An 18749-nucleotide genomic window follows, 5' to 3' on the forward strand; every position below is an offset into this window, starting at 1 on the left:
TTTCCTTCTAACAGTCAGGACCCTCAGCTGCAGGTCTGTTGGGGTTTCCTGGAGGTCCACTCCAGACCCTGTTTGCCTGGGTATCACCAGTGGAGGCTGCAGAACGCCAAATATTGCTGCCTGATCCTTCCTCTGGAGGCTTCATCTCAGAGGGGCACCAGCCTGTATGAGGCGTCAGTCGGCCCCTACTGGGAGGTGTCTCCCCGTTAGGCTACACAGGGGTCAGGGACCCACTTGAGAAGGCAGTCTGTCCATTCTCAGAGCTCAAACACCATGCTGGGAGAACCACTGCTCTCCAGAGCTGTCACACAGGGATGTTTAAGTCTGCAGAAGTTTCTGCTGCCTTTTGTTCAGTTATGCACTGCCTCCAGAGGTAGAGTCTACACAGGCAGGCAGGCCTCACTGAGCTGTGGTGGGCTCCACCCAGTTTGAGCTTCCTGGCCACTTTGTTTACCTACTCAAGCCTCAGCAATGGCAGACGCCCCTCCCCTAGCCAGGCTGCCACCTCACAGTTCGATCTTGGACTGCTGTGCTAGCAATGAGCAAGGCTCCTTGGGCGTGGGACCCACTGAGCCAGGCATGGGATATAATCTCCTGGTGGGCCGTTTGCTAAGACATTGGAAAAGCACAGTATTTGGGTGGCAGTGTCCTGATTTTCCAGATACAGTCTGTCATGGCTTCCCTTGGCTAGGAAAGGGAAATCCCCTGACCCCATGTACTTCCTGGGTGAGGCACTGCCCTGCCCTACTTTGGCTCACCCTCCATGGGCTGCACCTACTGTCCAACCAGTCCCAATGAGATGAACCAGGTACCTCAGTTGGAAATGCAGAAATCACCTGTCTTCTGCATCAATCACGCTGGGAGCTGCAGACCAGAACTGTTCACCTTTGGCCATCTTGGCACAGATCTCTCCTTCATTTTTGAAGGATAGTTTTGCTGGTCATAGTATTCTTAGTTGGTAGGTTTGTTTTTTTTTTTTCTTTCAGCACTTTGAACATATCATTCCATTCTCTCCTGGCCTCTAAGATTTCTGCTGAGAAATCTACTGTTAGTCTGATGAGGATTCCTTTACATATGACTTGATACTTTTCACTTGCTATTTTTGGAATTCTCTTTGTCCTTGAGTTTTGACAGTTTGTCTTTCATGTTTAATGACTTTAATGTTGAATCTTACCTAAGCTTCATGTACCTGGATGTCTAAATCTCTTGCTAGACTTGGGAAGTTTTAATTCATTTGGTTAATTGGTTTTCTATGTCTTCGTCCATCTCTTCTCCTTCTGGAATTCCCCAAATCCCAAAATTCAAACATTTGGTTGCTTTATGGTGTCCCAAACGATGTAATGCAGGCTTTCTTCCATTTTATTTTTTTTCTTGAGTATGACTGGGTTATTTCAAAAGACCTGTCTTCAAGTTCAGAATTTCTTCTGCTTGATCTAGTCTACTGTTGATGCTCTAGTTGTATTTTTTTTTTTTTTTATTTCATTCACTGAATTCTTTAGCTCCAGAATTCTGTTTGGATATTTCTTATAATATCCATCGGGTTTTTAAAATTTCTCAATCAGGTCATTGTCTTCCTGATTTCTTTGTATTATCCTTATTCTTTTATATCTCACTGAGTTTCTTTAATACCATTATTATCAATTCTTTTTTTAGGCATTTTATGTATTTCCTTTTTTATGGAATTGGTTACTGGAGAATTATTGTGTTCCTTTGGAGATGTCTTGTTTCCTTCCTTTTTCATATTTCTTGTGTCTTTATGTTGATTTCTGTGCATCTGGTATGATAATCACTCCTTTCGATTTTATGGATTGATTTTTGTAGGGAAAGCCTTTTTCCTATAGATGTATCTATAGTGCTGGTTGAGTAGGGTACTTTAGCTTTGATTCTGAGTGGGTGCAATAATGTAGTCTTCATATGATTTCTTCAGCTATAGTCAGTGTCAGTGGTGTCTGTGAGTTTCTCAGTGGCTTAGGCTGTAGTTATTAGTGGAGGCTGTGGTGAGGCTTTGCTAGGGAAGGGAATGCCAAGTGGACTGGTCCTCAGGCACCAGTGGCTACAGTGGGCTGGGTATGTGGATTCCTAGGCCCCTGAATGGGATGCACTGGTACCAGCAGTGCTGGGCAAGGCAGATCCAGCCCCCTAGACAATGCATGTGAGTCCCAGTGATAGTGGCAAGCAGAACAGGCCTGACCTCAGGCCCCTTTATAATGTGCAGAAGCACTGGTGGTGGCTGGTGGAGAAGGTTGATCCTCAGGCCACTGGACAATGCATTCAGGAATTGGCAGCAGCAGTGACAGGATGGGCCTGTCCTCAAGTCTCCTGATAGTGCATGTTTGCACTGGTGGCAGCATGCAGGGCACATTGTTCCCCAGACCCCTGGATAATGTGCTTGGGTGCCAGTGGCAGTGGTCGTGGGAGGGGTGGGCTGGTCCTCAGGCCCCCAGATGGTGCATGTAAGTGCTAGTGGTGATGGATGGGGCAGTACTATCCTCAGGTCCTGGAATGGCATATCGGTGAGCTGGTCCCCAGGCTTCATAAAGGCACATGCAGGTACATTGTGGCCCTGATGTTAGAGTAGGCATGTTTGCTGTCTGTGGCACCAGCCCCAGGCAGGCAGCTCTCAGACTCTGGAGAGTGCATGCTTTAGCTTCCTATGTTACAGCAGCAGCCTCTGTGATATGCAACACTGTCCATTCCCCCAGGTTTAGGACACCACATGGGCTAAAGTGCTGGAGACCCAGCCACAACACTGAGTGAAGCCAGCATTGCAATGCTGCAGCCCTCTGGGTGGTTGTAGGGGGATGTCAGCATGGCTCCAAGGATGTGGAGATGCAGGGGCTTTTGCGTTCCAGGGCAAAATATAGACTGGTGGGGACTGGGTTCTCCAAGTGGCACCATGCTGCAGTTACTTGGGTCTCAGGGGGTGTGTAGGACACAGCACAAACTTTCTCTCTGGAAAAATGTTCTCACACGGACTCCGGGCACTCCCTACCCTAGTCTCAGGGCCCATGAGGCCCAAGGGGGCTCTCCCATGACTAGAATTGCAGGAGTCTGTGGAGTAAATGTGGACCACTGGGGATATCTCTCTTACCTTTTCCCAACAATGGGGAGGCCCTCCTGGCTTCGAGCTGATTCCAGCCCACTCAGCAGCTTCACTTCCTTTTCTTTCTGTGCCTCAGAAGTTTCCTATCACTTCCCAGCTGAATTCCAGTCTTCTCTCTTGGATGCTCTATTAGATGTGCGGTTATTTATTTGCTATTTTGATCCTTCTTTGAGGAAGTGAGTGTCAGGTACCTCTAGTCATTAATTTTGAAGCCCCGCTTCATTTTGATGACGGACTATTTGAAATGTATAGCAAGGCAGCAAGCATTTTTGCACAAATATCGGACAGACTGATAGCAGATACCATATTAATATTTTATCTGTAAATCCTACTGTTTTCTTATCTAAACCTATTATATTTTTGTCACAAAGTAATATACATTATAGAAAAATTATAAACTGATAAATAAAAATAATTCAGTCACATAGTTTTAACCATTTTAATATTTTAATTGATTTCCCATATATATTTTAAAACAAATTATAATGCATATAATCTTTTGTAAATCATTTTTCATTTCACAATGTCTTTTAAACATCTTTCTAAATCAATGAAACATCATTTTTTTAATGACTACATAATACTTTGCCATGTGTATTGATCACAACTTTCCCAACCAGTGCCTTAGTTTCAGACATAAAATTATTTTAAAAGAGAGAAAATAATAAAGTGCAATCACACTCTGATGACCCTCACACAACTACTAGAATAAACTATGTGTATCTCCTTCGAGTGTCTTTCATATGCACACCTAAATAAGTAAAAGAGAATCATTCTTCACATGTGGAATAAAAATACCTCTAAGTACTTACCTTCAAGTATTGAGTGTGCCAACTACTATTTTCGGTGCCTGAGATACTTCAGTGAGCAAAACAAAGTCTCAAATGAAATTGAAGTGAGTTGGGATGCCTTATTTGAAGCAAAATATGTGAACAAGAGGGAATCAAAATGCCTATTTTTTTTTGGCAGGGAGGGTTTTTTTTTGTGCTAGGCATTGTACTGAATATTCTGCATGCCCATTAGGTCTTCTTTCACTTACAACAACCCTATGAAGTAGGTGATAACTATCTCATTTTATAAATGAGGGGATGAAGTTAAGAGGTTATATAAATTGCCCCGGTCACGCACCTGGTAAAAGTAGGCTTCAAACTGAGGTCACCTGGAACCCTTGTTCAGCTGTTTTCTTAGTTCTATGAGCCATGTTTTGAGAAAGATATTAAAAATCAGAGCAAGCTCAGAGAATAGTCTCCAAGTTAGTAAGAGGTTTGAAAATCTTGGTTTTTTGAGGATTGGTTGAAGAACCTTGGCACTATTCACCTGGAGGAAATAAAACTAGCTAAGTGGAACAAAACCACCTCAGATAGGACAGAACTATCAAATAGAAGAAAAATTTGACTTATTCTGACTACCTCTAAAATGTGAAACTAGAATCAAAGGGTAGTAGAATAAAGGGCAGATGAGGAACAATTTTGTTTGCTTTAGAGCGATTGACAATGGAATGTGTTTGCTTGTGAGATAGTGAGCTTTTAGCTACTGGAAGTGTTCAAGCCAACCCTGGGATAACTGCCCACAACTGGAACATTGGGCTGCATCTAACAGGAAGACGTTTAAGAAGACAAATGCTAAGTCCTTCATTTGATCCCAGAAAAAAAAAAAAAAAAAAAAATCCCAGTGTTGTTGGAGGTGTCAATAGGAGTATTCTAAAGCTTAAAAACCATTAAGGAATTTTGTTACACTAAATATGAGGCCTCAATGTGATGTGGCTGGCAAAGTAACTACTGTGATCTTGGTAGAATGTCTTACAACGATGTCTAGTCTTGTGACAGGGATGATGGTCCCATTTTGCTCTGTGCTGTTCTTGTACCTTAAACACTGTGTTCTCCATAGGTATCACACATTAAATGGCAGATGTACAGTAAAAGGAACTTGTTTGGAGGACACCTACTTGAGTGGTGAAGAAATGCAAATCAGGGAATGTAAATGAGCACTCAAGGAAGAAAAGAGAATTGTCCTTTGGACCTGGATGTGATTGTAGATCTCAGATAGTCCAGAGCAAATGGCATCTAAATCAAGAAGTAGAGTCAGGCATGGGAAAGTTGGACTAAAATTCACAATGATGACCAGAGAAACTAACAAGGAAGTTCCAAAATTTGTTATCTAGGTAGAGGTATGAATGCATGAATTAAATGGGACCCAATTACAAATTCTGCCAAAGACCTTTATCTTCACTCAGAACATTTGTATTAAACTGACCACTCAGCAATAGCTTTTTTTCCATGATGTCTTTAAAGAAACTAGGTTTCTTTAACTATTTGGTTGTAAAAGAAGGAGTAATCTGTTTCTCCATGGATTAAAATTATAAGTCCAAGACCAATCTATGAAAGCTATAAGGAGACAGATTTCAACATTGTATAAGGAACAGTCTTTCAAAATTAGTCTCCCTTCTATTTTCTGTTCTCCCTTACCAGAATTTTATTTGAAAGTTGGACCTCCTAAACTGAGCTTCAAGTTTCCTTTTTTTCTTCTTTTATTTTTCATTTATTCATCCTATTTTTGTGCTTTCTGGAAAAATATCTTTATTTTCTGTCATTTTATTGATGTGTTTGTATCATATTTTTAATTTTCAAGAACTGTTTGTCTCTGAACATTTCTTTTGACAGCACCCTGTTGTTAAAAGAAAAACTTCAGCCGAATTAAATTTAAAGGAGTTTAACTAAGCAATGAACGATTTGCAAATTGGGAAGCCCCCAGAATCACAGGAGATTCACAGAGGCTCCAGGGGATGCCTCATGATCAGATCAAATTTATAGACAAAAAAAAAAAAAAAAAGTGACATACAAAAATTGGAAGTGAGGTACAGAAACAACTGGATTGGTTACAGCCCACAGTTTGCCTTATTTGAACACAATCTGAACACTCAGCAGTATATGAGTGGTTGAAGTGTGGCTGCTGGGATTGGCCAAGACTCAGCTCTTCTTTTAGATGTATATTCCTAAGTTAGGTTTTAATCTTGTCTACCTATTAAGTTAGGTTACAGTTCATCTACAAGGACTCAAATATAGTAGTACAAAGTCCTTCTCAGGTCATATTTAGTTTGCTATTACAGTGTTCTTGTTTCATGTATAGAGTATCTTCTCTTATTTCTCTGAGGATTTTTTAAAATGTTTGAAGTGTTTTTTTTGTTTTTTTTTTTTTTCTTGCTAAATCATCTTGGTTTCCTCAGAGTTGCTTTTTTTTCTGCTTCTTTGTTTAGGTATGTGTTATGTTAGATTTTTCTCAAATACCTATTGATTTTTGATTGCCATTTATGTTTTAAAAAGCAAAGAAATAAAAACTACCTATAAGCTCAGCATGCATGGGAGGGGCTTGCCAACAGATTGGGCTGGGCTGTTTCATTAAGAAACTCTCATTCGTTCATTAGCTTGGGCTGATCAGCTTCCCCAAAGAGAATTTCTCCAATTTCTGCTTGAGGAATATTAGCCTGGTTGTAGCATTCTGATTGTAGAGCAGGGGAAAGGTGCTATGGATCTCACCATTTAGTTTCTAGACTTCCATTGAATCCCACCTTTATTATAAAATTGTGTCCTCAGACATGTCTGTTGTCCCAGAAGCCTCTGGTCTATCCTCCCCTGAGAGTAACCTCCATGCTTATTCTAGGGAGGAGAAGGGATATGGTGGTCACAGTGCTTCTTCACATTGATAGAGGCAGGAGGCAGAGAAATTCTAGGTACACAACAGCAGGTCCCCAGGGAAACCCCATCTTCAAGCCAAAAAGCCTGAAACCTGTGACCCAGCATGAGAAAATCTATTCCTGTTTGCCTGCTGTCTTCTGATTGGTTCTTTCTGAATAATGCTTTTTTACCAATTGAATGTTGCCTTTTCCAAAACTACCTATGGCCCACCCCGCCCCACAATCCTCTGCCTATAAATACCCCAGACTCAGTTAGCAGAGGAAAGAGAAGCGGCTCAGCTGGAGAGAGTTGACTTGACTTCAGAGAGATGGCTGGACTTCGGAGGAGAAAGGACTTGACTTCAGGGGAAGACTACCTGCCTACTCTGTCCTCTCTCCAGCTCCCCTCTCTGCTGAGAGCCATTTCCTTCACTTAATAAAATTTTCCACCTTCACCATCCTTCAAGTGTCTGGATGACGACGTTCTTCTTGGACACTGGACAACAGCTCAGGACCCACCAAGTACAGGGACACAATAAAGGCTGTCACACTGGCCCTTTGCTCTTGCTGGGGGAGGGCAGCTACCCCATGCGACGAGGCAAGAGGCCCACTGAGCTGATACCACACTGCTGTCCGTGGATGGCAGGGCTAAGAGAGCATTGTAACATGCATTCTGGAGCTTCAGGGGTCGCAGGTACCCCAACCTGGGTGCCACTGCAGGGCCCGTGCAGAGCTTGCTCCTGCCAGTGCCCAAAGTGCTCAGCTGGATCCCATGCTCGCTCACTCACATGCTCCCTCCCACAAGGGATTGAGTGCAGTGGGTGAAGTAAATGGGGCACCCCAGCACAAGTCCGACAAAGGGGTCAAGAAAAACTCTCCATCAACATTTTTCCACTCAGTCCTCTGTCAGTGCAACTTTTAGAGTTATCTGCTACTACATATTCATGAGCCTTTTTCTGTATCTCTGCGATTTAGCTTGCCTTCTCCTCCTCGAGGTTTACGTTTGAACTTTGGGCCTACTAAGTCACTTTACCATTCTTTGGCCTGCTTTTTAGCTTCCAGAATTGTGTGCTATCATATCTACATTCAAGCTTTATTTCTTTGTCTTTATGGACTTCGGCCCTTTTTAAAAGTACTTCAATGTTATTAAAGGAGAGAAAAAGCGTTTTAAAGAGAGAAAATGTAAACTCGTGTGTGCAATTTACCAAATTTGTCCAGGAGAACATTTTAATACAAGTATCCGATGATAGAAAGTGTTGAGTGGAGATTTTCTAGGTTCTAGCAGAGGGAGTGTCATAGCAGGTTTCAAGCACCAGAGAGCACTGCTAAATTGGACAGCAGATGAGACCAAGTAACATTTGTAATAGAAACTGCTCCTTAGTAGTACCTATTCTTTCCTTTCTTCTTAGAGTAATAAAACTCTGGATTTTTAGCTGTGCAAATGATTATCCACAATTAAATCAGCATCTCTCAATTTTCCTTGAAGTGATATGTGACCATTGGGCTTACCAAGTGACATATGCAACTTTCTAGTCATGCTGTTAAAAGGGGTGTGTCCCCTCCCTCTTTCATACTTTCTCTGAGCCACAATGTGGAAGGAGCGTGAGCTATCTCACACCGTGTAAATAAGACACCAAGGGATGGCAGATCAACAAGAAACCTAATCTTTGACAACTATATGGAGCAAAATCATGATACCCACTTGGGGTTTTGTGTAAATGAAATTTCTATCCTTTTTAAGAAAATTTTTACATTGTGTCTTTGTCTATTAAAACATTTGAAACTACATTCTAACCATCATGAACTTTAAGATTCCTTTCCACTCTGAAAATCTATGGAAATATTAAGAAAATACAGAAATTCCATTTTCAATAACAATGAAAAGTTCAAATAGAATAGGGAATGAGGCACTCAGTGAACTTACATCTCAAAGCTAATGGGTAAAATTTGTTACATGTAATATCTGCACCTTTCTATCCATCTTGGTCTAATTAATTCGTGGATAAAAGTAATGTTCACCTATTATATATTCACCATCTTAAAATCCCATGTGCAAATTCTGATATCAGAAGAAACATGTGGATATTAATGGTAAAGTGTCATGATAATAAGAAATAAGATACGCTATCTCACCAGAGAAGAGGCCTCTGCTAAGAAAAAGAATGGTTATAAGGGCAATGACTTTTAAGGAGCTCGTGCTTCCAAAGGCTGTGGCCGTTCGTTGTTAATACGCCTGTCATCCTAGTCTTGTTGTTTTGGCATTGTCTAGTGCAAATAGCTTGAGCTTGGTATTAAACTGACGTGGATTTGAAACTCAGTTCTACTTGCTAGGGTCGTGAAACTGGAAAAATAATCTAAACTCTGTGCACTTCATCTGTCCCAGTGATGAAACAGGAAAAAAAAAGTCTCACGTTTATTTCAGCTCGTCTTCTCATCTGATAAAGCTTTATACTGGTTTACCTTTATATTCTCTTTCTGTAAGGTTTGTGTTTTCACCTCTAATAGGAAATTTGCTCGATCACACAGTATTTAATTAGTTTGTCTGAACTGCTGCTTCTCAATTTAAAGCTACATGAGCTTCGAAAACCTTGATTTTTTTTTTCATTTCCCTGAGGAAAAACAAAAGGTCCTGAAACCATATTTTTCCTACATTTATTATTTGTGCTACTTACTTGATTTGATTTCAGGCCAGTCAGCTTGTTCTATTCTGTGATCTTCATACTGTATGTCCAAATAAGCAAATATGTAACGAATAATTTCTGCTCTCCCCCTCATATTAAAATAAGTGAGTTTGTAGTTTGGCATGGTGCAATTCTGGAAAAAGAAAAAGGGAGGGATGATTTTTAGAGCCCTCTAGAGATGTCTCAATATTTTTCTTCAGAATTTCTTGGAAAACTTTACGGCATCTCTTGAGATAACTGGAGACATTAGAGGATATTTCAAAACCAAAATTATAAATCACTATCTAATTACATATGGGGAAACTTGGTTGAAATCAGATCATGAATCTCTCTCTCTCTCGGCACTAGTTAGAACATTACAGTGAAATAACCAAATTCAAACTTTATTTATAAAAATATTCAGATTAAGTGGGTAGCTACACACCAACCTTCAGAGCATGGAGCAAAATAACTTCCCACTTTAAGAAGATCCTGCCCTGCTTTCAGTCACTGGTAATGCGTAATATTTGATATTTTGCCTGTTCTGTTTGCTCTTGTGACACAGCTCAGAGTTTATGAGGACATCTGGGTAAGGACAGCCAAGGGCTGGGCCCACGCAAGAGGAATGTGAGTGCCATGCCAACCTGTCTTTGCCTCTCTTTCCTCACCTGCGGCTTTCCCTCTAGGCATCCAAGGCCTAGGAAAACACTGCTCTGTGGTCCCCTCTGACTGCATCTGACTGCATCCATGCTCCTGGGTTTTACTGGGTTACCTGCACCACAAAACACACCCCATCTCGAAACTCTGCTGACAATCTTCCTTCATTCCCTCCGTAGAGGAAGAAGGCCAACTATTCTTACATTTCAAAATGCCTGCTAATACCGGCTAATTCAGTCATTATAATCTTACGGGTTTTCAGTGATTTGTATCTTCATTTTCATTATTTATAAATGGTTAGTGACTTTAAGCACTTGTAGTGGAATATATTTTAATTTTGTAAGATCAAACAACTGAGAAAGAAATGTTTTCATTTGAAATCCAATTCTTTGAATTTGGCCTTTGGCCAGTTAAAATCTCCCTGAATTTCTTTTTTTTTTTTTTCTTTTTTTTGAGATGGAGTCTCGCTCTGTCGCCGGGGCTGGAGTGCAGTGGCCGGATCTCAGCTCACTGCAAGCTCTGCCTCCCGGGTTTTCGCCATTCTCCTGCCTCAGCCTCCTGAGTAGCTGGGACTACAGGCGCCCGCCACCTCGCCCGGCTAGTTTTTTGTATTTTTTAGTAGAGACGGGGTTTCACCGGATTCGCCAGGATGATCTCTATCTCCTGACCTCGTGATCCGCCCGTCTCGGCCTCCCAAAGTGCTGGGATTACAGGCTTGAGCCACCGCGCCCGGCCAAATCTCCCTGAATGTCAAAGACCACTTTTGATAAATAGTGATATTAACATGGATTTGTAAATTAATGAGGTAATGCATATAAGGTACATAGCACAATGGCAAATTTCATCATTAGCATTAGTAATGACTTTGATCTCATTCTGTAGTCAATAATAAACACTATGAATACAGCACACTAAAGATAATAATTATGGTACCTAAATGAATAAAAGTGTATAAAGATGATTATTTATTTAAAGTGGTGAGTTTAAATAGTTTATTCCCTACTAAGAAAGTTTTAAAAGAATATTAATGGATACTAATTAGATAAAAAGGAAAGTTGGGCTCAAGCCTCAAAACAAAGTTTCATCAAAAATCACATCACAGACCAGGCGCAGCAGCTCATGTCTGTAATCCCAGCACTTTGGGAGGCTGAGGCAGGAGGATCACCTGGAGGCAGGAGGATCACCTGAAGCCAGGAGTTCGAGACGAACCTGCCCAACATGTCTCTACTAAAAGTACAAAAATTGGCCAGGTGTGGTGGTGCGTGCCTGTAATCCCAGCTATTCAGGAGGCTGGGGCAGGAGAATTGCTTGAACCCCAGAGACAGAGGTTGCAGTGAGCCAACATCACGCTATTGCCCTCCAGGCTGGGCAGCAGAGTGAGACTCCATCTCAAAAAATAAAAATAAATCACATCACATAAAAGGTTAAACGCAAATCATAAAAATCCAGGTTGCCAAGTCCTGACTTCAAGTTTATATATTCCTGGAGTCTACTGGGAAGGGGATGACCTGGAAATAACTGTTTCGTTGCCTATCTAGAAGCTCCCAGGTTCAGGAAGTGAGGGTGATGGTAATTCCTAGCAAAACCATTTTTTCTGGCCCTGGTTTCTGTGTCCAGATGTTGTGGAGTGAAGCTGGTGCTCCTTGCTAAAACGAGAGAGGTACTACTGCCAATCATTCCTGCCCAGTTTGCATCAGCCAGTCTAGTCTACACCCAACTGAGATGTAGCACTCACCACATGTATAGATATGTGGGGAAATGTCCTTGAAAGAGACAAGAACTGACTAAACTAATAACAATTCCATGATTTACAGCCACAAATTTCTTTGGGGGAAAAATATACATATAAAGGAGTTCAAATTTAGGATACTAAATGAAATGCCCATCAGAAAAATGGAACTGTTTTCCAGGTTACTTAGAAATGTTGAGCTTAGAAATAAATAATGGAAAAGGTCTAAGAGCACCAAAATAGTTAATTAAAAAATGTAATAATTAAGAGATTATTCTTATCCAGGAAAATCATAATTGTTATAATTCCTGGACCTATTTGTTTTAAATATCAAAACAATTTTTAAAAACCTATAGAGTGGAAAAAGTGTGGTTAGTAGTTGCAGTTTCTATTTGGTGTTTCGTTTCATTTTGTTTGGTTTTGTTGCGGCACAGTCTCACTCTGTCCCCCAGCCTGGAGTGCAGTGGCTCAATCTTGGCTCACTGAAACCTCCGCCTCCTGGATGCAAGCAATTATCTGGCCTCAGCCTCCTGAGTAGCTGGGATTACAGGCATACGCCATCATGCCTGGCTAATTTTTCTATTTCTAGTACAGACGGGGTTTCACTTCTGTTGGCCAGACTGGTCTCAGGTTCGTCTCCCAGCCTCAGGTGATCCACCCCCTTGGCCTCCCAAAGTGCTGGGATTACAGGCGTGAGCCACTGTGCCCAGCCTGCAGCTTCTATTTGAAAAGCATTCTATATAAAATTTTTTATTGGTTTTGTTGGCATAGTCAACGTTTCCACAGCATGAAGAAATTATATTTTCTCCCTACAACATTAAAAGTTATCAGCATTACGCAGGGCGCCATGGCTCACGCCTGTAATCCCAGCACTTTGGGAGGCCAAGGCAGGCGGATCACAAGGTCAGGAGTTTGAGACCAGCTTGGCCAAAATGGTAAAACCCCAGCTCCACTAAAAATACAGAAATGAGCTGGGGGTGGTGGCAGGCGTCTGTAATCCCAGCTACTCAGGAGGCTGAGGCAGGAGAATCGCTGAAACCAGGTAGTCAGAGGTTGCAGTGAGCCAAGATCATGCCATTGCACTCCAGCCTGGGAGACAGGGCAAGACTCCATCTCAAAAAAAGAAAAAAAAGTTAACAGCATTAAACGTTAAACATATAACCTTTTCTCATTTGATCAACTACCACATAGATATCAGTGTCCACCTGATGAATTCTGCATGAAAACAAAGTGATTGTTTTTTATTGTTGTTAATTTTCAAAATCATACTGTTTTATATTGTATTTGACTCAAGTAAAGAAGACATTTAAAAATTCTCTACATAGGTTGGTAGCTATCTATATTTCTCTGCAAAAATATCTTGAAGTCTAAGATTTGGCAGAGGCCCAATAGCAGCTAACAAATGCTTATCTTGCCTTTTAAAATATTCTTTCAACAGTTGTAACTCATTAATGAAGCTGTACTTTTTACATGACATTTCTATAGTTATTTGCATGATTATATTTTCTGTTTGTCTCAGGAATGCAAGATGTTACCTCAGAACATCCATCTGTATAATAAACTACATTAAAAGAGAAAAACCAGGCTGGGTGCAGTGGCTCACATCTCTAATCCCAGCACTTTGGGAGGCCGAAACAGGCAGATCACTTGAGGTCAGGAGGTTGAGACCAGCCTGGCCAACATGGTGAAACCCCGTCTCTATAAAAAATATATACAAATTAGCTGGGTGTGGTGGCATGAGCCTATAATTCCAGCTACTCAGGTGGCTAAGGCATGAGAATTGCTTGAACCTGGGAGGCAGAGGTTGCAGTGAGCCAAGATCGCGCCACTTTACTCCAGCCTGGGTGACAGAGTGAGACTCTCTCTCTCAAAAAAAAGAAAGAGAATTATCATAAAACATACTATCATCTCAATAGATACTAAATGCTTTTAAAAAGCATTTATAACATTATCACTCATTTGTGATCAAAACTCAGCAAAATGAAAAAAACAACAAAATAAAATACCTGTTAGCAAACTAGTAATAGAATACTTCCTTAACCGTATAAAGAGTCTCTACTGAAAACTTAACAGCAAACATCATACATAATGGTGAACCAATAAAAGCATTTTCTTTAATGTCAGGAATAACAAGAATCCCACTGTAACATCTACTATTCAGCATAATGCTGGACAGCCTAGCTAATTCAATAATGTAAGACAATAATAAATAACATTTGTAAGTTGTAGGAAGGGAGCAACACAGCCATCCATTTGCAATCAAAATGATTGTCTATATTTAAAATTCAAGAGATTCTACAGATAAACTGGATCCTAGATTTCAAATGGAAATGCTAAGGACCAAAATAGCCAAGACAAACAAAAAAAGAGAACAGAAGAGGAAGACCTGATGTACCAGAGAGCAAGACTTAGATAAAAAGCCTTGTAATGCAATATTTGTTCAGAGGTGTGTTGTCTTAAAACAGAACCTCACATTTAGGACAGACATGACATAGAGTGAGGACATAAAGAAACTAGACTAAAATGGTTCTGAAACAATAGAGAGAAAATAAGCATAATTAGACCCCAACTTTCTATGGTACACAGAAATAACATCTAGGTTATCTTGGCATGATTTGACTAGCATAGCAAAACTCCAGTATCATTCTGGTCCCATGTTTCCTGTTAGCTTCATTTCTGAACCCTTCCACTGTCATTGTATTAAGAATCTCATGTAGAGAAAACTGCATGTTTCCTGAAATGATAGAGAAGCATGAAGTTTGAAAGCTGATAGTGTTTGAAGATCTTTACATCTAAAGATCTTTGCATCTAAAATTAACCACTGACTTCCTTACACCCCAAAGTATATCGTGTAAAGTTACTAATTCAGCAGATAGATAAAAAGCTCCTTTAGAATTCTGTTTGAAAAATAACCTATATGGTTTCTCAAAGAACACATACATAAATGACTAATAAATACCCTGGATAGAAACTTACATATATAAACTCATATGAACACAGCTATCCAGTGCAGAAGATTTAACTTTTAATATTAATATATGCATTAGGAAATAAGCTATTTTACATGGGAAATAACAGTGTTTTCTAAAGTACTATCTTGGGTACTTCCTTTCTTTCCTGTAGCTTTTTTTAACTTTATATAATGCTTGATATGGTTTGGCTATATCCCCACCAGAATCTCATCTTGAATTGTAGCTCCCATAATTCCCACGTGTCATGGGAGGGACCTGGTGGGAGATAATTGAATCATGGAGGCAGTTCCCCCCCATACTGACTTCATGGTAGTAAGTAAGTCTCACGAGATCTGATGATTTTATAAGAGATTTCCCCTTTAACTTGGCTCTGGTTCCTTCTTGCCTGCCGCCATGTGAGACATCCCTTCCTCTTCTGCCATGATGATGAGGCCTCCCCAGCCATGTGGAACTGTAGTGCAGTGGCCCAATCTAGGCTCACTGAAATCCCCGCCTCCTGAGTTCAAGCGATTATCCTGCCTCAGCCTCTCAAGTAGCTAGAATTATAGGCGTGTGCCACTACATACAGCTAATTCTTGTATTTTATTTTTTAGTGGAGATGGGATTTCACCATGTTGGCCAGGATGGTCTTGATCATCTGACCTCGTGATCCGCCTGCCTGGGCCTCCCAAAGTGTTGGGATTACAGGTGTGAGCCACTGTGCCCGGTGTAAACCTTTTCTGTCTTTCCTTCTTTTCTTTTTTCTTGTTTTTTTGAGATGGAGTCTCGCTCTGTCGCCCAGGCTGGAATGCAGTGGCGCGATCTTGGCTCACTGCAGCCTCCGCTTCCCAGGTTCAAGCAATTCTCCTGCCTCAGCCACCGGAGTAGCTGGGATTACAGGCGCCCACCACCGCGCCCAGCTAATTTTTTCTTTTTATTTTCCTTTTTTTTTTTTTTTTTTTTTTTTAATTGAGAAGGAGTCTTGCTCTGTCGCACAGGCTAGAGGGCAGTGGCGCGATCTCGGCTCACTGCCGCCTCCCCCTCCCGGGTTCAAGCGGTTCTGCTGCCTCAGCCTCCCCAGTAGCTGGGATTACAAGCGCCCACCACTACACCGGGCTAATTTTTGTGTTTTCAGTAGAGACGTGGTTTCGCCATGTTGGCCAGGACCTCCTGACTTCAAGTGATCCGCCAGCCTCCTAAAATGTTGGGATTACAGGCATGAGCCACCGCGCCCAGCTAAACCTTTTTTTCTTTATCAATTACGCAGTCTCAGGTATGTCTTTATCAGCAGCGTGAAAACTAATACAATGCTGATTTATTTCATCTGATTAATTCATTCTCAGAGGCAATTTTAACATAATCATTGAAAAAATTACAAACTTTTATAATAAAACAATTTAACAATATACTATTCTGTATATTGCTGTAAAAGCACAGTAAAAAATTGTCTCAAAAATTCTAGTTTCTGTGCTAGAAAGATGACAACAATCCAATTTCAACTCTCTGACAACACAGGCTAATCAATATCCACTGCCTATACTAAACATCTTAGTAAAGACTTCAGCCAAAATATTTTTAGTTCAAAAAAGAGAACTTTTGAAATAATTTTGTTGGTTAGAAAACTTACAAATAAGGAATTAAGTATTAGCCATTCTACAATTCAGTACAAAATGTTAGCCAACTTAAGCTCTTACTCTTAAATAAGAAACATCAATAATTCAAACATATTTGGGCAGTCCAGACAGTTTTTTACATGCTTAGTAATTGTGCAATAATCTGATTTTGAGGTATAGAAACAAAGATTACTTGTGAATTTGCTATAGCTCTTCTTTGAGTGTAAGATGTAGATCTTAACTTGCCCAGTAATAAACTTATACAAAATGTAGTGCCCTAGAGCATGTTTACACTCCCATTATATAGATCCTGGTGTTCTGAAATGTAAAAATTGGATTCAGATGGCAATCATGTGAGATACTGTTGTCCACGTGGGAACTTCTTGCATATACTGACATTAAATAATGGCTTTTTATTACCCCTAACATTTGTGGTAAAGAATGTTAATTTCCCTCATGTCACAGTGTCCCTGGGCATTTCAAGTTCAGTTCTGGAAAAGTTGCCAGGTTGGAGTTAAATTATAGGACAATAGAGAAATAGAAGAATTATTGTTGACTGAGTAAGATATTGATTTCCATCAAGCACTGGATGTTTAACTTTGAATTAGCAAGCTGAAAGCTCTATTTTTTTTTTAATCAAATATCAACTAAATATCATTTTAAGTGACTGTTTCGTATTAAAGCCAAAGCAAGAGGAATCACTGAAATAGCCTTTGGGAGCTGTGAGTTGAAATTCCTGGCCTGGGGTAAATCCCTTCAACTATCTCTGAAGCCAAATGATGATAGAATGCAATTCTTACCAAAACATGGAGATGCTTCAACAAAATGTGCCTTAAAATAATAGAAAATATTACCAGTAAAATTCTTAAACTTTAAACAAAAGGAAAGAAAGTGAAGAGCCATAAGATAAAATTCTCTGTTCCATCAATCCAAGTGATTGAAGAATCACTTGGGAAAATTCTGGAAGTAGTCACAAACCCTGATTAAGACAGGATTTTTCCTCTAGCATTGATTATATTTTCTATGTTAAAATGCACTTGAGGAGGTCTTTTAAAATCTTCTGTACCTATATTTCTCTTAAAAATGACTATTTGATTTTCACATATTCACATATATGGAGAGGCTCTGGGTAAGACAAGGTCCAAGTGAGCACAATCATGAAAATAACTCACAAGAGAGTTACTCAGTCACAAACAGGATATGAGAATAATAAAAACTCTAATGTAAAGAGTAAAGCATATCTCATTTCTTATCTATGTGGAGTTCAATAATATTACTTACCTGTGTTGTGTCTCTCAGGAGTCTGTCGTGTCCTGTATCCCTGGGTATGTGACTGCACCTTGAGTTTATATGATGAGTAAGTGATAATCACAAACCAATGAGAGGACAGGCAACTTCCTTCCACGTAACGCTCTTCCTTCTTTTCTTAGATAAAACACGCATGCCAGGCAGTTCAAGCCTGCAAAGACTGCTGGTTATACAGGATATCTGGGTATAACTCACCCAACACATTTGCATACAAGGTAAAGTCAAAGTTATAGCTACACATGTATGCCCACTGTTACATGTTCACTTATTTTTAGTCTTACACCAGAGGCTCCTGGAGAATAAGAAAACCTGAATGCAATGAAGTCATCTTTGCAGATGTGCACATGACTTGCTTCCCTATTTTAGAAACAGTCTCTCCTGTACCTGCTGTATGTTCCTTCAAGGCAGTGTCTAACAATGTCGTGTATTTCATTTGTTTGTTTTTGGTTTCTCCCAGTAGAATGTAAGCTCTGTAAAGGCAGGGACTTCACTGTCTTGTTCACTATTGTCTCCTCAGTTCTAAGAGGAGTGCCAGGCATGTCATGACCACTAATATACATCTGATGATAGACTGACCCTAATTTATAGTTCACATTTTTGCAAGGACTGTAAATTTGCATTACTGCTGGTTTATTTCATTTACTCTCATTTCTCAGAAAAGCCGAAGTGTTTAAAGTAAAGCTGGTGTAGAAGTTTCCAATTCATCTTGCTTGTGATCCTTTTACAATTTAGTAACAAATGCCTAGACATTTTAGAAATTTATTTTTTCACTTCTTAGTAAAGGGATTATTTTCATCTATAATATTAGGATAGCTCAGTGAAAAGATCCAACAAAATGCCTGCCTGGGCCTTACTGAGCCTGAGGATTGTCCATGAAACATTTCAATGACTGACTGGCTTTCAACTTCTGGATAATTCTCCCACAGGCAACAATAGCAACCTATCAATCATGTAATATTTCTTTCTAAAGTGCTTTTAATTTTGCAAAATATGTTTACATCCACTTAGTATAAACATCAGAAATGAAAGTAAATATAAATACTAGTCTGTAAAAAGTT

General features: G+C 40.1%; 1 protein-coding gene across 1 annotated transcript in view; it reads right to left on the minus strand.

Moving 5' to 3' along the window:
- The window catches only part of HPGDS (hematopoietic prostaglandin D synthase), a 37323-nt gene extending 19495 nt beyond the window's left edge, over nt 1-17828 (minus strand). Inside the window, exons 1-2 of the mRNA XM_023193333.2 lie at nt 17665-17828; nt 9446-9587 (exon numbers count right to left, since the gene is read on the minus strand). Coding sequence (XP_023049101.1) covers nt 9446-9578 — 133 coding nt within the window. The 5' untranslated portion in view covers nt 9579-9587; nt 17665-17828. The remainder of the gene's footprint in view (nt 1-9445; nt 9588-17664) is intronic.
- Nucleotides 17829-18749: the final 921 nt, after the last annotated feature.

This window comes from Piliocolobus tephrosceles, chromosome 3 (genome assembly GCF_002776525.5).
Source record: "Piliocolobus tephrosceles isolate RC106 chromosome 3, ASM277652v3, whole genome shotgun sequence".
Taxonomy (NCBI): Eukaryota; Metazoa; Chordata; class Mammalia; order Primates; family Cercopithecidae; genus Piliocolobus; species Piliocolobus tephrosceles.